Below are 20,299 nucleotides of genomic sequence, written 5' to 3'. Positions count from 1 at the left end.
CCATACAGCTGCTTTGGGGGCTTCTCCATCTCACATTGTAATTCCTCCAGGATTTTCAATCAGATATATCTGTGTTGCCTAATGTTACGAATTGATTGATGGAAATTTATTTAATACTAATATGTAAATGGGGAGCGTGTAAGAGCAGGGGCATCACAGTACTGCCACGGCCTTCCCACTTTGGAGACCCAAACTAACATCTCCCCAGAGTGGACTCACCAGCTTTGATTGCCTAAGCCCCACACCACAGTCTGTATGAGCATCCACACTCCACACTCTATACCAAATGGGAGAGGTACCAAACCCAAACAGAAGAGGTCTTCTTGCCTGTCTGATGAAAAACTTCTATGAGGTGGCATGTCATTGACATATTTCCTTGGTTAAACCTGTTAATCCCAACACAAGTTCTACTAGGGCTGAGACACTTGCATCTCTCTTGGCAGAAAACATGATCCGTTACACAGGCAGCCCGGACAGCCTCCGTTCCCGCACACCCATGATCACCCCTGACCTTGAGAGCGGAGTCAAGATGTGGCACTTGGTGAAGAATCATGAGCATGGTGACCAAAAAGAGGGTGACCGGGGCAGCAAGATGGTTTCTGAGATCTACCTGACAAGACTACTTGCCACCAAGGTATGTGAGAAATGTTTTTTTAAAGGCTGCAGTGGAACTTCTTGCCTACAAGAAACGAGAGACAGCTTAAAGGATGTCAGAGGAGGATAAATAGAGAAGAGCAGAAGGAAAACAGAGGAAAGGGAGTGCTCCAAGCATGTAGGAAGGACCTTGAATTTAGAAAGCAGAATAAGAAAAGGGACATTGGAAGGTAAAGGGACAAAGAGGAGTAAAAAACCCAGGGCCATGAGACTGGTGGAGAAACTCAGCAGAGGGGTGGGTGCTGGGGTTGCCAATTATACGAGCTTGTAGCTTGTACCAAAATTGAGCAAATGATGAGCCAGGGAGTAAATGTGCCCAGATCAGGTTCAAAGGATGTGTCATGCCCCACAGTCTAGAATGGGCTCCTATTCCACAAAATCAAGAGTTTTGCGATACAAATCCTTCTCCGCCTTTCCCCTGGGCCCGTAAAGACTCTTGTGCTGATGACTTGACAGGGGGTTAAGGTGACGTGATGTAGCTAATAGGTGGTCAGCTCCAAGGAAAGCAAGCAGAGTTAGATGTCCATCCCCATTGAGACATGGAAATCTCAGGGTCTACAAAGAGAAAGTTAGGTGGGGGCAGAGCAGGGACATCCTGAACTGAATCTCCATCCACATCTCACACATCACAGCTGGCCTAAGGCAAATCTCTGCAGAGAGGGCAAAGATTGTGTTGGGAAGTTGGTAAGATCTCATCTGCTCAATCCACATACCCCAAAGTGCTGGAAACCAGTCTCCTATGCGGGTTCCTGCTGGAGTCTGCATCACTTCTGTGGTAGGGCAGTATGTGAGTATTTAGTGTAACTGGGGATACAGCACCATAAGGAGAACACTTGCACGAGTGGACATCACTCAAGCTGACAGGTCTAAAACTTACTGCATGGCCTTTGGCTCTGGGACATCCACAGAAAGAGCCTTAATTAGCACTGTCTGCACATAAAGAATTCGCTGTCACTCACCACCATGCTGTCCCTTCCCTGCAAAGGGGGTGGCTGGTTCTTGCTGCAGCTGGCTCACTCTGGAGTTGACAAAGGATCTCAGGCCTTTCACCTTCTTTGATCTCTGACAGAGACTATCCTCCACCTAACTCACCTCTAAAGGCTCTACAAGAGTGTGGCCAAAAGCAGTTGTCTGAGTTTACATTTATTTGCTCTTCCACCCTGTGGATGGTGGTCTCCTTGGAGAAGCCTTCATTAATGAAGAGGCTGTAACGATCTTCTTTTGCACCCCAGCAGGGACTAGGGCAGGTGGGGAGGATGGCAGTATAATCAGAAACAGGCTCCCCGTGCAGTTCTGCTGTCCTCTTGCAGCACAAAGCATCTCTGTGCCCAAAACCTCTCTAATGTGAGAGTTATCTCAATGCATCCCAGAAGTGTAAACTGCAGGGCAGCTGTGGCTCAGGTGTGGCGGATTATGGTGTTATCTCACCCCGATCTGAGCAGGGTTAAACCAAGCAGTGATCAAACAGCCTGATCTTCCTCCCTTCTCTGAAGTTTTGATTGTTACCGTTTCTTGTCGGGGTGTTAATAGGCACAAACACTACTTCATGTGTTTGTGCAAACGCCATCTGAGTTTGCCCATCAGACAGGTCTCCTTAACTTGCTCAAGTCCTACCATACAGTTTTACCTTCACATTTATTCCTCAACTCATTTTGTGTCTCATGTCTGACTCTCCCTGCAGCCTCACTCAGGCTGTCCACGTTGCAGTGGGATTTGGAGATAAAGTGGCTTTGTCTTTAGCCCCTCATACATGCCGAGCTCCCTGGCATCAAGATGCTTTTATGGATCACACAACGTAAAAAGAAAATGATGCTCCCCAGGGCTTGTGCCCCAGCTGGTGTAAACCAGTAAGCATTAGACCGGTGCTGATTTACGCTGTCTGGGGATATGGCCCCTACCCCACCACTGAACCACTTTTGCTTTCTGTTCTGGATCACAAACTCAACACTTGGGGTTTGTGGTTTTTTGTTTTGGTTTTTTTTTTGTGGAGACAGCAGGAAAGCAGCTGCAAAACTTGCACAGCAACAGAGAGAGAAGAAGGGCTGGGGGTTTATTGTTTCCCCTCTTGGGCTGAGCAATTTTGTTTTCTCATCATGACCATTTGAGGAAGGGAAAGAGGAGAGAGAGCAATTGCTGGTAATACAATCGTAGGGAATACTTAGTTAAACTGACAATGATTTTTATTCTGGTAAAACCCTGACCTCTGAGACCTAGAGTCTCTTGCCTAAAAGCCTCAGAGGTTTTCTTTATGTTTGTGTGGGTGAGCATGTAAGGAACTAATTCCCTCCAGAAACTGAACCTGAGGGCAGCGCTTCCATGTCGGACCAACAAGATTTCCCCTCGGGGGCCCTTTCTGAGTCAGACATGTGCTGCAGGGCTTTATTCACCCTTTAGGAGTTCACATAAGCAAAAAGTACCTCTGATTGTTTCCCGAAGAATAAATCAAGTGGTGAATCAGCAAGAGACACCAGCTTTCTAATTAAGTATTTGTTAATGCTATGTAAACTTGAGCCACTCTGCTGGAACCTGGTGCTTCATTTCTTGTAAGGAGAATTTCTTTCCTGCATCTGCAAAGAAAGGGGAGGGTTTTATTTTTCGGAAGAGGAAATTTTGCATATCAGGAAACGTTTGCTGGATTTGATTGCTTTTTGGTTATTTTACCAGACGCGTGGTTTGTTCACAGATAAATATCTATGAAGCTCTGTTGGCAGAGTGGAGGTTCAAACCCGGGCTAGAGCTCCCCATATTCGGCAGGGAAAGAGTGCCTTGCCCAGTTCCCTGCCAAACCCAGCCTGCAGCTCATCTGGTTATCACAGCTCCTCAGCTGCCCCCTTCTCCAAGCTTGGTCACTCTTCGATATTCCAACTCTTTACCTTCTTGCTGAAGGTCAATTGTCCTCACTGGCTTGTCCAAGCACAGGATCTGGGGTTCTCCTCCCGGAGGAGCAGTCTCTGCAGCAGACATTACTGAGGTCTGCAGAGCAGTACCTGACACATCCATGCATTGCTTTTAGGGTTTACCTCAACCACATGTCAATGGGTAGTAAAAAATGAGAAGGCTTCTTGGGGATCAAGGTGAAGATTTTGTTATTTATTATACTACTCACACATATAAACCAGCCATCTCTCTCCAGGTACTCTTGTCCCATTTATCTCAATGACACCTTCTGCTCTGCTCCACAGTCAACTGACTTCTATTCCCAGCTTAAGAATTGGCCCTGGATGAAAGTCAGCATAGAAAATGCCTAGTTTTTGTCATGTGCATGCACTAAAGCAGTTGAAGATAGGATGCAGAGGAGAGGAATCTTGGTGGAAACAGATGAGGGCCTCTCCATCACCACATACCTGAGATGGGGCAAGATATCCCACCACAGCTCAGCCACCCTTCCTGGCAGGGAGTGCTGGTAGCAGAGAGGGCAGGTAACATCTTGACCTACTACATCTGGCTGCTAACCAGGTGTAGCAGATATTGAGAAGATGCATGTGTCTGCTTAAAGACATCTGTAATGAAATTTCGAACTCATGTCACATTTAACAGGTATTAGATGTCTCCCACTTTTCAATCACATTTTCTGGGCCTGATCCACAGACATACTGTGTTTTCAGCAGAGTACCGAAATTCAACATCCTCTTCCCACTTGGTATCTCACATTCTTCTTTCCTTCCTTCTTCCCACAGGGCACCCTCCAGAAATTTGTAGACGACCTCTTTGAGACCATCTTCAGCACTGCTCACCGCGGCAGTGCACTTCCCCTGGCTATCAAATACATGTTCGACTTCCTGGATGAGCAGGCTGACAAGCACAATATCCATGACCCCCATGTGCGGCACACCTGGAAGAGCAACTGGTGAGTGAGACGCCCCAGTACGGTCGAGTACCAGGTCCTGGACTGGAAGGAGCGTACAGGGACATGTGGTCTGGGATCTGGCTGCCAGGAGAGCTGAGGAGCTTGGTGTGGCGTTCACCGCACCAGGCTTAGTCTTCCCAAGCCAATGGGGAAGTCAGAATATCCCACCATCTAAAGGATACTCTCAAGGATGGAGCACTTTGGCTAAGCAGGTCCTGGTTTGCCCTGTATTACATGGGGATGGCAGTATTTCTGAGGGACTTCAGAGAATCACAGAATCACAGAGTGTTAGGGCTTGGAAGTGACCTCAAAAGATCCCCCAGTCAAACTCCCCTGCCAGAGCAGAACCACCCAGAGCAGGTCACACAGGAACGTGTCCAGGCGGGTTTTGAATGTCTTCAGAGAAGGAGACTCCACCACCTCTCTGGGCAGCCTGTGCCAGGGCTCTGTCACCCTCACAGGGAAAAAGTTTTTCCTGATGTTCATGTGGAACCTCCCGTGCTCCAGCTTGCACCCGTTGCCCCTTGTCCTGTCACTGACCATCACCAAGAAGAGCCCGGCTCCATCCTCCTGACACTCACCCTTCACGTATTTATAACCATTGATAAGGTCACCCCTCAGTCTCCTCTTCTCCAAGCTAAAGAGACCCAGCTCCCTCAGCCTTTCATCAGAAGGAAGATGTTCTGCCCCCTTCATCCCCTTTGTGGCTCTGCGCTGGACTCTTTCCAGCAGTTCCCTGTCCTTCTTGAATTGAGGGGCCCAGAACTGGACGTTCCTCTCATGAGGAAAAACGATTGTTTATCTGCTGCAATGCCCAGGCCCATAGGAATATCTAGGGAGGCATGGGAGAGGATTCAGCACCACTGCCTTCATCTAGACTGGGTGTTTGAATTCCCACAATAGTCAAAAGAGAGCTAGAGCTCCATTTGTTTGCCCACACATAGGCACCTAGTGCCATCTGAGATATTTTAAGGTATCCCAGATATCTGCAGGGGATGTGCAGCACCCACAGGAGACTTGTACCCTCCTGGGCTGGCATCTGGAGATTAGGAGGGCATCTCAAATGGTGCTGAACACTTCAAGGATGTGAGTCTTCTTCAGAGCGAGTGACGAAGTCTGACATCAGCCCTCTGCTTTAGCTGCCAGGCAGCAGCCCTTCTTCATACGTGTAATGGGATGGCAGGGAAAAGCCAGAACCAGTGGAGAGAAAAGATCTCTGCGGCTCCTCTCCACTGAGTCTCCCTGTTGGAAAGAGTCCCCTGGGGAATCACTCCCTCCCCTTCTCCTGTGCAAATACAGGGACTATAAAAGGAACAGCAGAGGAGAGCCATGGGGCTCCCAGCTCATGCATTTTTTCCTTTTACCAGCCATGCTGATGGCAGATCGTCACAGCGCAGTGACATAAAAAAAGAAACCCCATGCACCAAAGAGGCTTTCAACTAATGAAACATTAGCATATTATTAACATTATCTGCGGCACTAATCTAAGGCTGATTGCAGCCACTCAGACTAAATGAGCAGGAGGTTTATTTAAGGGGGGAGGGGGGAAGGCAGAGTGTGTGTGTATGTGAGAAAAGGGGCAGTATGAAGAAATCTGTTCAATCAGATTAAATTAACTCAAAGTCACATCATGGGCTTCATTATTCCCAGCTAGGGACATCGTCCCCCCCAGCCCCTCCCCACACCCGTGCGCACACTCAGGCACACACACATGCACGGTCTGCTCATCCTTCCTGCTGACTGTGTCTGTGTTTGCCGTCTGAACACCTGCAGAAGAAGTTCTGCACGGTTCAGTCATCCACCTTGTCCCCCAACAGACAAACCTCCACCCCCAGCCTAAAATATTTTACCCCCCCCACAACTCCATCAGGTCTCATTGCCAACATCTCCCGCTTCTCCTGAACTTGGCTGACAGGATTACCTGTGTCGGGCTTACCTTAAATGTGCTCTGTGATTTTGCTGCCTCAGGAGACCACACAGTGGTTTAGGAAAACGTGGTGTCATCCCTCTGTCAGGACATGCTAAACTTCCTGCTGTTACCCAAAATGTATCAGACTTGGAGACGAATTTTTTGTGATGCTGTGAACACATGGGGGTAACAAGCAAGTGGAAGGAACTGAGGAACTGGGGAGTTTAGTCTGAACATCAGGCGAATTTGTTAAACTGAAGAAAAGCCTCCTCTTGGGAAGGTGCAGACACTGAATGTAGACTGAACAGCCTACCTGACAGAGATACAAGAGATTGACTCTGTGATCAGTGACACATCTCAGCTCCTAGGCCACAGTCATATGAATGCATTTGCCCTGACAGAAAAGGCTTGAGGCAAAGGCTGGAGGTAGATACCTCAGGGCATCACGTACAAATGAACTGCTCTTCTGAGAAAAAAGGGGGGGTGGGGGGGGTGGGAAGGGCTTTGGATGGCAATTGGGATAACATTTCCTTGGTTAGGGCAGATATATTTTCATTTCAAAGGTTGCAACACTTGTTTCCCTGTTCCTTTTACACCTTGAGGCAGCCGGGCTTTCCTTGTCACATATGACCTCTTCCTGCCCGGTGTGCTGGGATCGCATGCAGGCTTGGGCTTGAGCTGTGGACCGTGACAGCACATGGCATCCACGGCACACGGTGTGTGCCATTAACACTCCTAGTCTCAGCCTGGGAGCCATATGTACCTCTCTTCCCACGGAGTTGCTATGAGGGCTAAAAGCCAAGTCCTTCCATGACCAATGCTCACCACAAGTTTTGCGGATGCAATGCCTCCTCTGATGAAGCAACCAGCAGGTGCGACTTTACCTCGCAACCTAACGTAAGTTAGGAGTCATTTTCATCACCTCAATTATACTCCTATTAATTTGTGTGCAACTTCAATAAGATGGCATTGACTTTAAGACTGACAAAATCTGGTTTGTAAGAATAACAAGGACAAAAGCGACTCCTGAGGTGACTCCACTGCCATTCCCAGAGTCTCATAGGGGAGGAATTTATTGTATATCAAACCTTATCCCAAAATCCTTTACACCACGATCTTTGATTCCCATCCACCATTTACCATTGTAACCTCACAAAACAAAGCCTGTTAACCGTGCACTGGCTGACTCACCTCTTCCACCCCTCTTGCAGCCTGCCGTTACGGTTCTGGGTTAACATGATCAAGAACCCGCAGTTCGTCTTCGACATCCACAAGAACAGCATCACAGATGCCTGCCTCTCCGTAGTGGCTCAGACTTTCATGGACTCCTGTTCGACCTCAGAGCACCGTCTGGGCAAAGACTCACCCTCCAACAAGCTTCTCTATGCCAAGGACATCCCCAGCTACAAGAACTGGGTGGAAAGGTGAGTTTTAGCTCTAGAAATAGGGATGACATAAGCAAGTGATACAATGAGGCCCTGCTTCATGGGTGGAGGTAGGAGGCATCATCAGTATTGCTTTTGGTAGCTGCCTCTGGGCTTTTTTCCTTCTGTTACTGCCTAGGTAGAAAGCTCCATGTTTACCTTTTACTCCCAAGTGCCTTGCAGCAGAGATGGAAATTTAATTATAGGTGTGAAGTGAAGGTGTTTGCCATCATTGATTCTCTTGAGGAGAAACTGTTGAGAAGTGATAGAGGGAGGAAGGAAGGGGAGGTGATGTGTTTGAGCCCTGTGAAGTATGTGGCTTCTAAGTCTTTCCACACAGACCAGAAGTGGTTTGCTGTTCTCAGCATCATTGTGACAGTCCCCGCACTGCCTGGATCCCGAGGGTCATACAACCACCTCCCCTTATTCCGAGTCTAGTAGCTTCCTTGGAGGCTCTTCTGCGCTTCGTATGAGATGCCATAAGACTGACAGGCTGGTGACTGAAGCTCTGCAGGTATTTTCTGAAAGGCCAGTGGTCTTTCCATGCATTTTATCCACATCTGCAAGACCTATAGCTGTGCTGTTCAATCTACTACACTGAAGGTCAGTGTCTGTCAAAGCTACTCTACAGGGAATACAACCAAGACAACTATTCCTGCAGTATTTAGGGGCTTCAGTTTCCGTAAGGTTTTCCACAGGACAAGCAAACAACACATCTTGCACTCCATTCAGCAGGAGCCTGTCTGCTGGAGCAAGCCTTGCAGAAGTTGATCTGTGCTTTGTTTTCCAATATGCTACGCTTGCTTGGCGTTATTGACAGGTTTGGGAGCTGCACAGATGGAGAATGATCACAACTCTGTAAATACGAAGATGAGTTTATTTTACAGATCGTTCCTGTGCGATGCCATCCAGTTTTCAGCAATGAGTTGTCTGGATGACTTCATAGGCGTTGTCTAAAACTGATACCATGTCATGCAGTTTTTATGAGACCTCTGGTACCGTAGGCGCACTGCGCCGTAAACCACTGTATTTCCTTTGGTGGGGATGGTTTTCTCTCATTTTGTGAAAGGAGAACATGGCTGATCAAAGAGCTCTGTCCCCTAGTTGGCATGAGGTGACATTTTTTACAATAATTCTCCCATTGGTCTCTGATCTGTCTGGACAATTATTTTTAGATGCGGTTAAACACTTCTGCAAATGTCGTTTCTAGGCAACCTGTAAAGCTCTTACAAGCTACCTTGCTTAATTACGACCTACTTCTGATACCGTGTCCCAAGTTTCTTGGTAGGTATTGAGGTTGATTGCTGGATTGACTTGGATAGGGGGGAAGAGGTGTTTGAGATTCAATTAGAAATCAAGTTTGCACCAACAGTGACCCAAAGGTGTCATACCCCAGGGACGCTTTAGCAACCTTGCGTGTAGTGGGTGGTCGGTTTCTGTGGACAAATACTTTGGTTTATGTACGACTCTGGCTGATTTTTTTACCTTTGGAGATCATACATTTGAGCGACAACCTGAGGTACGTAGGTGGAGAACGGAGTATTTCCTCATGCAACACCTTTTTTTTTTCTGGATAAACAGAAAGCTGCAGTTTCCATCTCTTTTTTCCAGTATCGATTTCACTTTACAACTTTTTGGAGTTAAATCCTGTTGCCCAGTGATCTTCAACAATAGGTGCTGTATTTCCCCGGAAGCTTTCCTGAATAACTGGGTTTGCAAACGAGGTACACAGCACCTCCTGCTGCACTGGATTTCTGTGCCCAGCATGTGCTGTGTTGTTATCTTCACTGATGTCTGACAACTTGAACTGAAGCCCAAGGGGAGGCTGCGGGTTTTGGAATATGGTTAGAGCTTCTGCCCTGCTTGTATTTTTGTGTGTCAACTCCACTGACTCAAGGCAGTGGCACCCGGATGCTGTGGTAGATCAAAGAAAAAACATATCAAGGATGAATAAAATATCATTTCAATTCTACTCCGAGTTAATGAATTCCTTTTCTCCATGCTGCAACTGCACTTTGATGGAGCTATTCCAAATCCAAAGGCTTCCAGTACTGGTTGGAGCTATTTCTGTAGTCAGCATCAGCTGGAGGTGGCATCCTTCAAGACCACTAGACTTCTTCAAACAGTGAATCATAAGATAAAAAGATTTTCAGTCGGGGAGTTTAAGAAGCAGTTGAGTAAATCAGAAAATCCTGAAATCAAATGAACTTCTTTATGAAGAAGAAACTTTAAGAGGCAATTAGGCAGTGGTAGATTGTAACCCAACTTGAAGGCACTCTGGAGTAAAGACGGGCTCCTGGCTTTTAACAGGTCTGTTGAAATGGTAGCTGAGCAGGGTTACTCCAAGCCATCCCTTTGAAACTGCTGGTTTCTCAGTGAGGACTGTGCCTTTGGGGCTCACAAAACTCAAAGCAGGGAATGACCTAGTCATAAGAAGCAGGCATGGATGAAAGTATATTCCTCCAATCCTTCAAATATTAGTTTTCCACCTCTCTAGATTGTGGATGTACGTTGGAATGGAAATAGCCACAGATTCTGGCCTGACCAGTGGTCTACCTCCACTTAATAGTCAACTGGGAGCTTGATTTCAACAGTCCTTTTTTAATGCTATTGGAAGCAGAGGTGGACTCTGCCTGCTGAAACAATCCCAATGAGAAATCCCAACTTTGGGGAAAAAAACAGGTTTGTCATTCAAATTACACACCTAGGGCTCTTTCACTGTGAAATCGCACAGCTAAAAAAGTATCTAGGTGCAGCCACAACTTGGGTTTCGTGTGGCAAAAGATGAGGCCTGATTGAGGCAGAAGAATTAACCTAGGAAATGGGGACAGGCTATTTGGCTTTTGTTAAAAAGTCAGACTGCAGTTCTGAAACAAGGTGGACGCTTTTCAGTTATCATTATAAGAGTCTATTGAAAAAAGAGAAAAAGAATGGGAATGGTAGACCAAATTCTCATCTGACTTCTGTTAGTAAAACTCCATAGGCTTTGCTGAATTTACATTAGAGCAGCTTCAGATCTGCATCTTTTCAAGTTTACTTCAAATGTCCCCTTTGAGCCTAGAAATCTGGAGAACTTGGGAGCATTTGATGCGATCCCCAAGCAATACAAAGGGGAGCCTGTTCTAATTGGGACTGTCTCATTAGCATTCAACACCACACTGAAAAAATGACAAAGGGCTGTGGCTGACCTTTCATTTCTCTCCATGCTGCCAAGCTTATGATAACACTTGTTTGAACTTCATTAACACCATTTAATTGCCTGCATCACAATCAATACGATGTTTCCCTACTGAAACCTGGCATGGAGGCAGGGATGTGGGAGACTGAAGAGGGGCAGAGCACAAAAAGCAGAAGCCAAAGAGTTTTTCCATTGCACACTGGTCCCCAAACTACCTGCCACGCTGCAAGGGGAGGAACCCGTGCTTTTTTCTCACCCCTGAAGGGACTTGGTCTCCTTTTGGCTGCTTATTGTGCATTAAAAATAGCTGCTCAAAGAAAAGCTGAAAGTCAATGGAGACATCGTAAGTATTCTCTTAACACTTTGAGGATCTTCCAATTAAGACCATTCAAAATAGGCTTGCCAGATTTGGGACTATAAGAGGTTTAAAGTGACCCAATCTGTGGGATTCAGAATTACATGTGCAGTTTATTATCTTAAACTGGGTACAAATGCTACCTGATCTGGCTGTTGGTACCCAGGTCCTGGCTCTGTGATCTCATCTATTTCCTTTTCCTGAGGCAACTATGATTTGCATGATGACATTAGTCTTTAGATGACGAGGTCTTAAGCTTGTTAGAAACTGCTGTGGGAGTGATTTGGAGTACGCAAAACACACAATCTGTACCCATTCAGGATCAAACCTACATAACACGTCAGGCTGTGGTTTCAGGACTCTGTAATCAATAGATGGTCTCTTCCAGTGCAGTGCTTGTGTTGTCTACTGGCCACTTTGCAGCTAGCTTTGGAAAGAAGGACAAATCGGACTAGTTCAGTACAATAAAGATTATAAGATGCGTGCACCCTAACATGGTAAGTTATCAAGGTTTTAAACAGAAACATTGGGGTGACTCCAAGGGCTTTAAAAGAGAACATCAAATGACAGGTGCAAATCCTGGCTCTGCCTTAAAAAATGCAGTCTTCTGTGACTCCTTTCCCTGCTGGAAAGAAGGCTCAAGATACAGCATACCAAGGGTCAAGGTAGCGGGGTGTTGTCAGCAGAGATAGTATAATCCGTGCTGGAAGGGCCCTCAGGAGGTCAACCCGACCAGCTCCTGCCTTAGGGCAGGATCAGCTCTGTCTAAAGCCTTCCTGACAGATGCTTGTCTACCCCTTTCTTCAAGGCCTCCAATGACAGAACCGCTGCTCTCCTCAGGCAATCCATGCCTGCGCTTCCCTGTCCTTCCCATCAGAGCATTTTCCCTGATGGCCAGCGAAAATCTCCCTGGCTGTAATTAAAACCCATGCCATCTCAGCACCCCCAGGGCCAGGGAGTACAGCTCATTCCCCGCCTCTCTGCTGCAGCTTTTGGTCTATCTGAAGACTGTTTGCTTTGTCTTCTTTCTCCAATTTTAGTCTCCAAAAATCTCCTGCCGTTTTCTCGTTGCAGTAACACGCTCTTCTTACATAGTGCATTTTCAGCAGGCAAGATGAAAATGTGTCTATATGCAGAGGGTACAACCCCAGACCCACATATCCCCTGCACTGAGACGATGCTGGATGGTTTCTTCCCCTGGAGAAACTACCTGTGTACTGATTCACTCTTCAGCCGTTGACTCAAGGCTACCTACCTGTGCTCTACCATTTATTCTGAGGTGAAAAGCAGCAGGAAAAGCCATGCACACACCAAATAAAATCATTGCCCTAGCTAGGGGATGCATACACAGACAGAATCGTTCCCTCAAGCTCTTGAAGGCAAATCTCTGGAAGAACTGACAAGTCTTCAGCTCACTTTGGGACCAGTAGATTTTACTTAGCTGTCATGCAATTATGGTCAAAGACCAATCAGTGTCCAGCAGCCTGGCCTTGAACCTCTCTCCAAAACAGCATCAGTCTGGGCTAAGAGAGTCTTGCGGCTGCCTGTAGCCGAATCAGCACAAACGCAAACTGTGCAGCTCGGATGCCTCCCAGGAAACAAAAAAACTGCCATGCCATGTCAACAGAAGGACTGACAGCATGTCCTTGCGTTGCTTCACTTCATCCCAAAAGAGAGACGGCCACTAGGTTGTTCCCAAGCTTTCCTTCTCTGCTATAACAGCTCCCCATATCCCTTTCGTGCATCTTTTCCTCCTTCAGTGGTCTGGATACAGCCGGCTATTGCATAACCCTAATTATGTTATTGCTGTAATTGTGTCTGCCGTCTGCAGCACATGGATTCGTTACAAGCTTTTCATATGCTAAAATTATTATTAATGAGTGCAGTCCCAACCCAGTGACGGCACAACAACAGCCATGACAAAAAGATCTTTTGGAAGGCAATTAGCTCCATGCTAAGCTGCCTAAACCACGGCAGTGCTGGAAAATTTCAGACTGGAGAGGAAGCACTGGCAACACGGCTTTTCTCTTCTCTTTTTGATGAGTTAATGAGTTACTGAGTGGCAGCAGGCACAGTCATTCTCGTGAAACAGCTCCACTAAGGAGCCTTTCCTGGTTGGTACTGAAAGCAAGAGCGTTTACTCCTCGCTAAATAGAGGGCAGGATGTATTCCCAGGTCACCGTATTGTTTTCCTAAGCAATAAAAAAAAAAACAACAAAAAAAAAACAAAACAAAGACAGCCCAGGTAAAAAGAAGGATGTGGAAGGAACAAGAACAATTTTTTTTTTTTGAGAATAAGGGGGAGCACTACTATATATCTATAAAACTATGTAGTATATATGTGCATCCAAAATCCTTCCCCATACAACAGTGCCATTGGATGGTCTCAGGGGCTTTCCTATCCAAACCAGGCTGGGGTGAGTTGCTGTTCTAATGATACCTATGAAGTCACATCCTACAGTCTAATAATCCCCACATCCTCCATCTGAGTTGCTGATGTGCCTGAGTGATGGATTTACCCAAATTTCTTGGGGGTTTTATCGCTTCCGAAGACTAATGAACAGATTTCCTGCCACATCCGAGAAGGAACAGCCTTGAGGTACGAACTCAGGCTCCTCCTGTGACTCAGGGGAAACTCAAGCACGTAGGGCAGGATCTTTTGATATGCATCTAAGGATCTTCTGGAAACAGCTGGGAAAGGATCCACTGGTGATAACCAAAACTGGAGTACAGAAGAAGTAACAGATCTGCAGTACCAGGCCAGTCGTGCATGTCTGACTAAGTAGACACTGTCTTCTCCTTTGGACTCTCAGTCTTGAACCTTTGGAGTCAGGCTAAGCTAGATTTGCTGCTTTGCTAACTTTCTGCCTCCTTCAGAGGGAATCTGGCTTAGTCTTGCGTTCCCAACCTCCTGCTGGCTAATGCAGCCTCTGGGGCTGTGGAAGTGATGATCTGTCCATGTCTCAGGTGAGATCTGGTGGCCCTCAGCTTAAATGTGCTCAAAAGAGCGGCGTGGTGAAGGAGCGTCTCGCTCCCCCCCGCGTTGCCTCACAGTTCAGCTGTGGTGTAAGTAAGAGCTGTCAGCTGCAGGGGCGAAGGGAGGCAGCACACAAGCAGCTTTGCAAATGCCAGCAGTGGAAATGTAAGGACCTCTGGGGTTTGGTGACAGCTTCACAGTGGTTTTGAAGACATTAGGAGTATGCAAATGGCAGAGAGGGCCTAAGTACCTCTGAGGATCTGGGCTCAAATAGAAGGTAAATAAAGACTCAGCAGGGTTGTTGTCATGTCCCTGCTAGAATGCTTTAATATACACATTCATCATTTCTTTAGATAGCACAATGATGGCTTCATTAGAAACACTTCTGTATAAATAAGTCATTTGGCCATGGCAGAATTCTGATGGAAGGATATTATATGTCTTCTCCCTGTACTAGCAGCTAGGTTTGATTATTGGTTCATGCTTTATTTTTTGTTTTTTCTCTTCTTTTTCTTTTATTTTTCCCATGAAACACACTTCCACAATATATTGGTTTGCAGTCTTAATGGGAAATGACTGCTCAGGTGCGTGATAGCCAGGAAATTGTGTCCAGGGGAGACCAGGACACTTTGGTATGGTGGTGGGCAAAGGCCCACGAACCCAGAACACTGAGATCACAGCTTGAGGGCCTCCAAGCCCTGCAAATCAGATCCTCATATCCTGTCCTTTGCTCCAGGGAGCATTGCATGTTGCTTTTCGTTGTTCAGATGAGTCATGGAAGTGTTAGGCTGCTGGGAAAATATCTCTGTAGGCCTGGAAAGGGACTGGGGAGCTTTCAGACCCTTGTGAGTCACAGGCTCAAGAGTTCTCCTACCAGGTAAAAGGGAGACAGGATAAACTTGGAGAAGAAGCTGATACATGTGTCTGTGTTTCACTTTTTGGAAGCACCCTATCCCTGCACCCACTGTCCTGCCACCGTTTGGTGACTAGCTGAACTATAAAGGAAAAGGAACATTTCAACTGGTTGTCAGAGCCAGACTGGCAAATACCACGCAGTACCTCTGTTTTCCTTTACTGACCTCATTTATTTCTGCTGTGATGTAATCCCCTTCACTTTTCATTTCGCCCAGTAGGAGGGTGCTTATGCAATATTCATGAGGAGCTGGGCTCTTCTCCATGGGCTCTTCTTAGGCACCATAAATCAGTGCATTTCACTGCATTGCAGGCTGTTTTTCCCCACAAGTCTGTGAATTGTGCTGGTTGCACACAGATGTAGTTTTTCCCTGGGTGCCAAGGCACACCTTGCTTTTTGGCCACAAGGCTCCTTGTTTCTCAGCAGTGTGCTTTGGCTCTCAGGAGCCTGCAATAGCACTGTCACGGTTGCCACCACTTTCTGATGCTTTCTCTCATCAGAAGTCCATGTAGCATAGGTCTGGTTTTGTCTATCTGCTGATGCTGAGACCTGTTTGAGTTTTTTCTGGGAGTGGGAAAGGTCTAGAAATATTTATCCATCCTGCTCACCATCTTCTCCTGGAGGTAGTTCTGCAGGGCAGGTCCTCACGGGATTTCTACATGCCTGCTTTACTCATAGACAACTGTTCAAGTCCACTTGGAGACCGAGGGTTAGGTAGAGCACAAGGCAAAATCAAGCCCAGACTACTCATCAGTGAAGTACTGGGAATGGGTGATGTTTAGACCATAGAACTGAGTTAGACTAGGATTTTTGGCTGGTCCTGAGCCCAGAAGACAAGATGCTATGACTCCAGGAAGAGTAATGTTGTGCGTACTGGAAGTTGCAGTAGAGTTAGTAAGGCTTGCATGAGTTTTTATGATGATCCAGAGCCTAGTTCTGGAAGCAGCCAGGCTAGAAGACTATGCACAAAACTGGGAGAAAGACCTCTGGCTCCTATGCCGTTTTCTACCAAGGGTTACATCAACTCCACCCTGCAAAACCAGGATAGCAACTGAGACCAACCCATCGCAAGAAGTCAGGATGGGAGTGCAAGGCACTCAACCAGACTGAGCAAAACTGGAGCCTTCTGATGTGGAGGGGTTTCCTCTCAGGGCTCTTGCACTGCGCTGCCTTTCGTAGGAGACTTCGGCAGCTGTTTGTCTTGCTCGGTCGCAGAGAGTATTTTCCCACTTATCTGTCTGAAGGGTCCTTATCATACAGCACTTCAGTGTCCAATTTCTCTGCAGTGGAAAACAGCCTCCATCTCAGCAGGTGTCTCAACGCTGTTTACAGGACACCTGTCAGCTCTTTTGGCTCCCCGTCCCCTCTGCCTCCTAATTATAAAATTGTGGATTGCTACAGCTATAGGCTTTTTTTTTCTTTTCTTTTTTTTTTTTTCTTTCCTTGTGCACAAAATGTCAAATTGCAGAAATTAAAAATGTAAATGATGGCGTCTAATTAACCAGTTGACAGCAGAGCACAGCTGCGAGTGACAGTGACTGATTACCTTCCGCAAACCTTGTCCTCCAAGACCTGCCTTACTCGAGGGACGAAGGACATCGAAAATAGCAACTCCCTTAAAGAGACATTGCTCTGCTGATGGAGCCTGATGGGCAATGGTTCTGGGGGATCCATACCCTATGGATAAATCCCCAGTCCTCTTGAGCTCGAGGGGAATGGCGTTGACTAGGACTAAGGAAAGCAGATTTTCCCCAGTCAGACTGGGGATGGGAGCGTTGAAGATGATTGCCTCAAGATGACATCAGGCTAGCTTAAAATACAGAGATGCTGAGCAGCAGGGGAGTTGCTGGGATAGACTGGATTCAGTGGGGGAGGGGGCTGATATTAGCAATGGATGCAGATGCACTAGTGTGAATGATGCAAGCAAGAATGCAAGAGGGTTTTTTTTTTTGGTCGATGGGAGTGAAATCCTGGGATTTTGTCTGTGGGAGTTGGCAGCAAGATCAGTGGGGCTTCTCTATGGGGCTAGATGAAGGCCTGACCAAGGTGTCCAGCATCAGTAGCTACTGCCTACTTCTTTGATGGCATGGAGAAAGTTTACAGGATACTCTTTGGGACTTCAGTCTCAGAAAAGGATTGTATTGACAGCACACATCTGCTGTTCAGGAATACCAGTGGTTTCCACTTTGGTTAAGTCATCTCCTTTGCTGTAAAAGAAGAGCATGACCAGATACATCATTGATGCACAAGAAGAGCCCGAGAGTGCTAAGTGTGTTCTTCCTCCTTATCGTTGGTGGCTTTGGCTCTTGACTCCCAACCCTCTCCCCTCAAGAAACCCTTGTTTTTCTTTCTGTCAGGTACTATTCAGATATCGCCAAAATGCCAGCAATCAGTGACCAGGACATGAATGCATACCTGGCTGAGCAGTCTCGCATGCATATGAACGAGTTCAACACTATGAGTGCGCTCTCAGAGATATACTCCTACGTTGGCAAGTACAGCGAGGAGGTAAGAGCCTTGGAGGGCGAAGAGCAGTACTGCAAGACTGTGTGACAGCCCATCCAGGGCCCAGCATGTATCACAGATATCTATCTTCCTCCTGGCTAGGGATGGCTTTCAAGGGTCTCGAAAGAGAAGGTCTGGGATTATTGGTCTCTCCAGTACTCTTCCATCTGTATTCCTGTTATTTTTGTCTCCTATTGTTGGTCAATCAGATTTAGCTGGCTTGCAGTAGTTGATGGTCATATGTTAGCTTGCTACAGAGGAGCCTTACATGAAGTCTGCATCACGCGTGGCCAAAAGTTGTTTAAACATATGTGCCCAGTGCTATTTCAGATACCCTAAAGCACCCAAGAATGGTCTAGCAAGCAGGACTTAAATGTGACCAGCATGGTTCTGTGTGTTGAATACTGGGTGTCCCCTTAGGGCATCTCAAGTGGCATGGCAAGGTGATGAATAAAGCTACCAAATAACAGATCTCTGAGTTAAGAGTCCATTTGATTGGTTGCAATCTAGAGGTCTATGTTCAGTCAGATCAGCCCCGAAGTGCCTGCCTAGTTCCTTGCTTTGCATGATCTAGGCTAAGCCTGGGACCTACCTCAGGGAAAGCTAACCCTCATCTGCTAGTATAAGACGATGGACTCAGTCCTTTTAGGCAAAAAAAAATAAAATCCATATCTCTTCTTTCTTTCTCCTTTTCCAGATTCTTGGAGCCCTTGATCAAGATGACCAGGCTGGGAAACAGAAACTTGCCTACAAACTTGAACAAGTCATAACCCTCATGAGCATAGACAGCTGAGAACTGTCCTGCCAGGGACACCCTGGGAGGGATAAACCAAGTCGTGCCTCACTCAAGATCATCATCTTTACCAAGTGCAAGTTTTGATCGGCTGTAAGCAGAGTCACCTGAACAGCTCCTCTCTCTCTCTCTCTCTCTCATGTCTTTCTCTTTCAAAATCCATGGACAAAGCGACAAAGCCCCTGGGGTTAAAAGTCTGCGGAGGAACCTTGGCTCTCGGGACATCAAGACATTCAGGTGGAGCTTTCCTTTTCACAGCTTCCCCTCTGCCTTTGCCCTAGAGAAAAACCACTACACACAAAAAAACCCAACCCGTCCCTCCCCCAACATCACATCATCACTCTGCGGATGGGAAATTGGGAGGTAACTTCTGTCATGCTGCTTTAACTGCCCTCCAAGGGCTGTAGCCTCTGGAGTGGACGTGGAAATGAACTCAGTATTACTAAAAGTCTCCCTAAGGGGAAGGCAGCCTGCCTGCAGGGATCCTGGAGAGCAGGAGCAAATTGAGATCCTCTCCTGCAGAGCCATTGCAACTCTATCTCTTGATAGCAACCCACTGGGAGAGGAAACCCATGGCTCCCCGAAAAATGCCACAGCTCCGTCCAGAGTGGGACCATTGTGGCTCTCATCTGCCTGGGCAAACAGCGGTGTAGCTGCTCTCTTGGGGCAGGGGAAGGGTCAAGAGGGGAGAAGGAGACCAACGCTCCCCTGCCTGTGTGTTTCATATGGTTATTCTTATTTTTCAAAGATGCCTGTGTCCCCCTCCGTCTTTTCCATTGTGTCCTGTTGGTCGTAGCACTGCGGCAAAAATGCTCTCTCTGCTCGGTGGCTTCCCATCAGTGGTGGTTCTGTTCCTTCTGGCAATGGACAGCACAGCATCTCCCTTGTTCTTACTTCAGCTTGGAAAGTGAGAGCCAGAAGTTTCATTTTGTTCCTAGTAAGGAGCTCAGCCTCAAAAAACAACCAGAGGGATTTTTTTTTTTAAAAAAAAGCTGTTAGTTCTTTCCATTTTGTTTCCTCAACTGGAACAAAGCTGTTGTTTTCTCATGGTGGAATATCAGAAGGATATTGAAGGGCTTGCCATAAAGCAAGGTGGTGCATAGGACTGATGGTAAAACCTTCCTTCAAAGCCACTCCTAAGAGAAAATATTACCAAGCATTTTGGAAGGAAATCTTGGAGGAAATCCAAATGAAACACTGCAAAATATTCTTCTATCTAGATACTCGCAGCTGAACCGCATGTCTTCTGGAGGTCCCTGAACTGCTGTAAGCTCATGCCTTTTGGTGCCAACTCCTGGCCTTTTCTCTTCTCCTTTTCTGGAACCAACAGGCCTTGCTAAAGGCACAGTTCCTGCCTCGGAAGGATTTTCTCTCTCTTTACACTTCCTATCCCTTCAGAGATCATTGTCACCACAGGACAATTGTGGGTGATTACTCTGTCCTATCCTCTGCTCAGCTCCTCCTGAAAAACATCTCAACCTGTTTCATGGCCAACCAAAGAGGAGTGAACTCCTGCATCTTTGCTGCATTTGGCTATTTTGTTCATACAGCTGCCAGCCTGGATAACACCATGGTTTAGCATAGTGGGAAACCCTCAGGGTCTGGAGAACCTTACATCTTGTAGACCATGGAGGCAAGAGCTGGGTCTGCACTCATCTCACCAGAAACGAGCAGAGCTCACTAGCAGATGGAGGAGTGGCTTGATGCCACAGAGAATCAGCCCACATCCATCTCACACCATCCT

General features: G+C 46.8%; 1 protein-coding gene across 1 annotated transcript in view; it reads left to right on the top strand.

Annotated features, from left to right (window-relative positions):
* Positions 1–18,555, top strand: part of PLXNA4 (plexin A4) — a 420,437-nt gene extending 401,882 nt beyond the window's left edge. The window contains exons 27-31 of the mRNA XM_086475002.1: positions 444–634; positions 4,332–4,501; positions 7,622–7,834; positions 17,615–17,765; positions 18,460–18,555. Coding sequence (XP_086331128.1) covers positions 444–634; positions 4,332–4,501; positions 7,622–7,834; positions 17,615–17,765; positions 18,460–18,555 — 821 coding nt within the window. The remainder of the gene's footprint in view (positions 1–443; positions 635–4,331; positions 4,502–7,621; positions 7,835–17,614; positions 17,766–18,459) is intronic.
* The last annotated feature ends 1,744 nt before the right edge of the window (positions 18,556–20,299 follow it).

The sequence above is a fragment of the Leptosomus discolor genome, chromosome 1, assembly GCF_034619465.1.
Source record: "Leptosomus discolor isolate bLepDis1 chromosome 1, bLepDis1.hap2, whole genome shotgun sequence".
NCBI lineage: Eukaryota > Metazoa > Chordata > Aves > Leptosomiformes > Leptosomidae > Leptosomus > Leptosomus discolor.
This window is presented reverse-complemented; position numbering and strand designations above follow the sequence as displayed.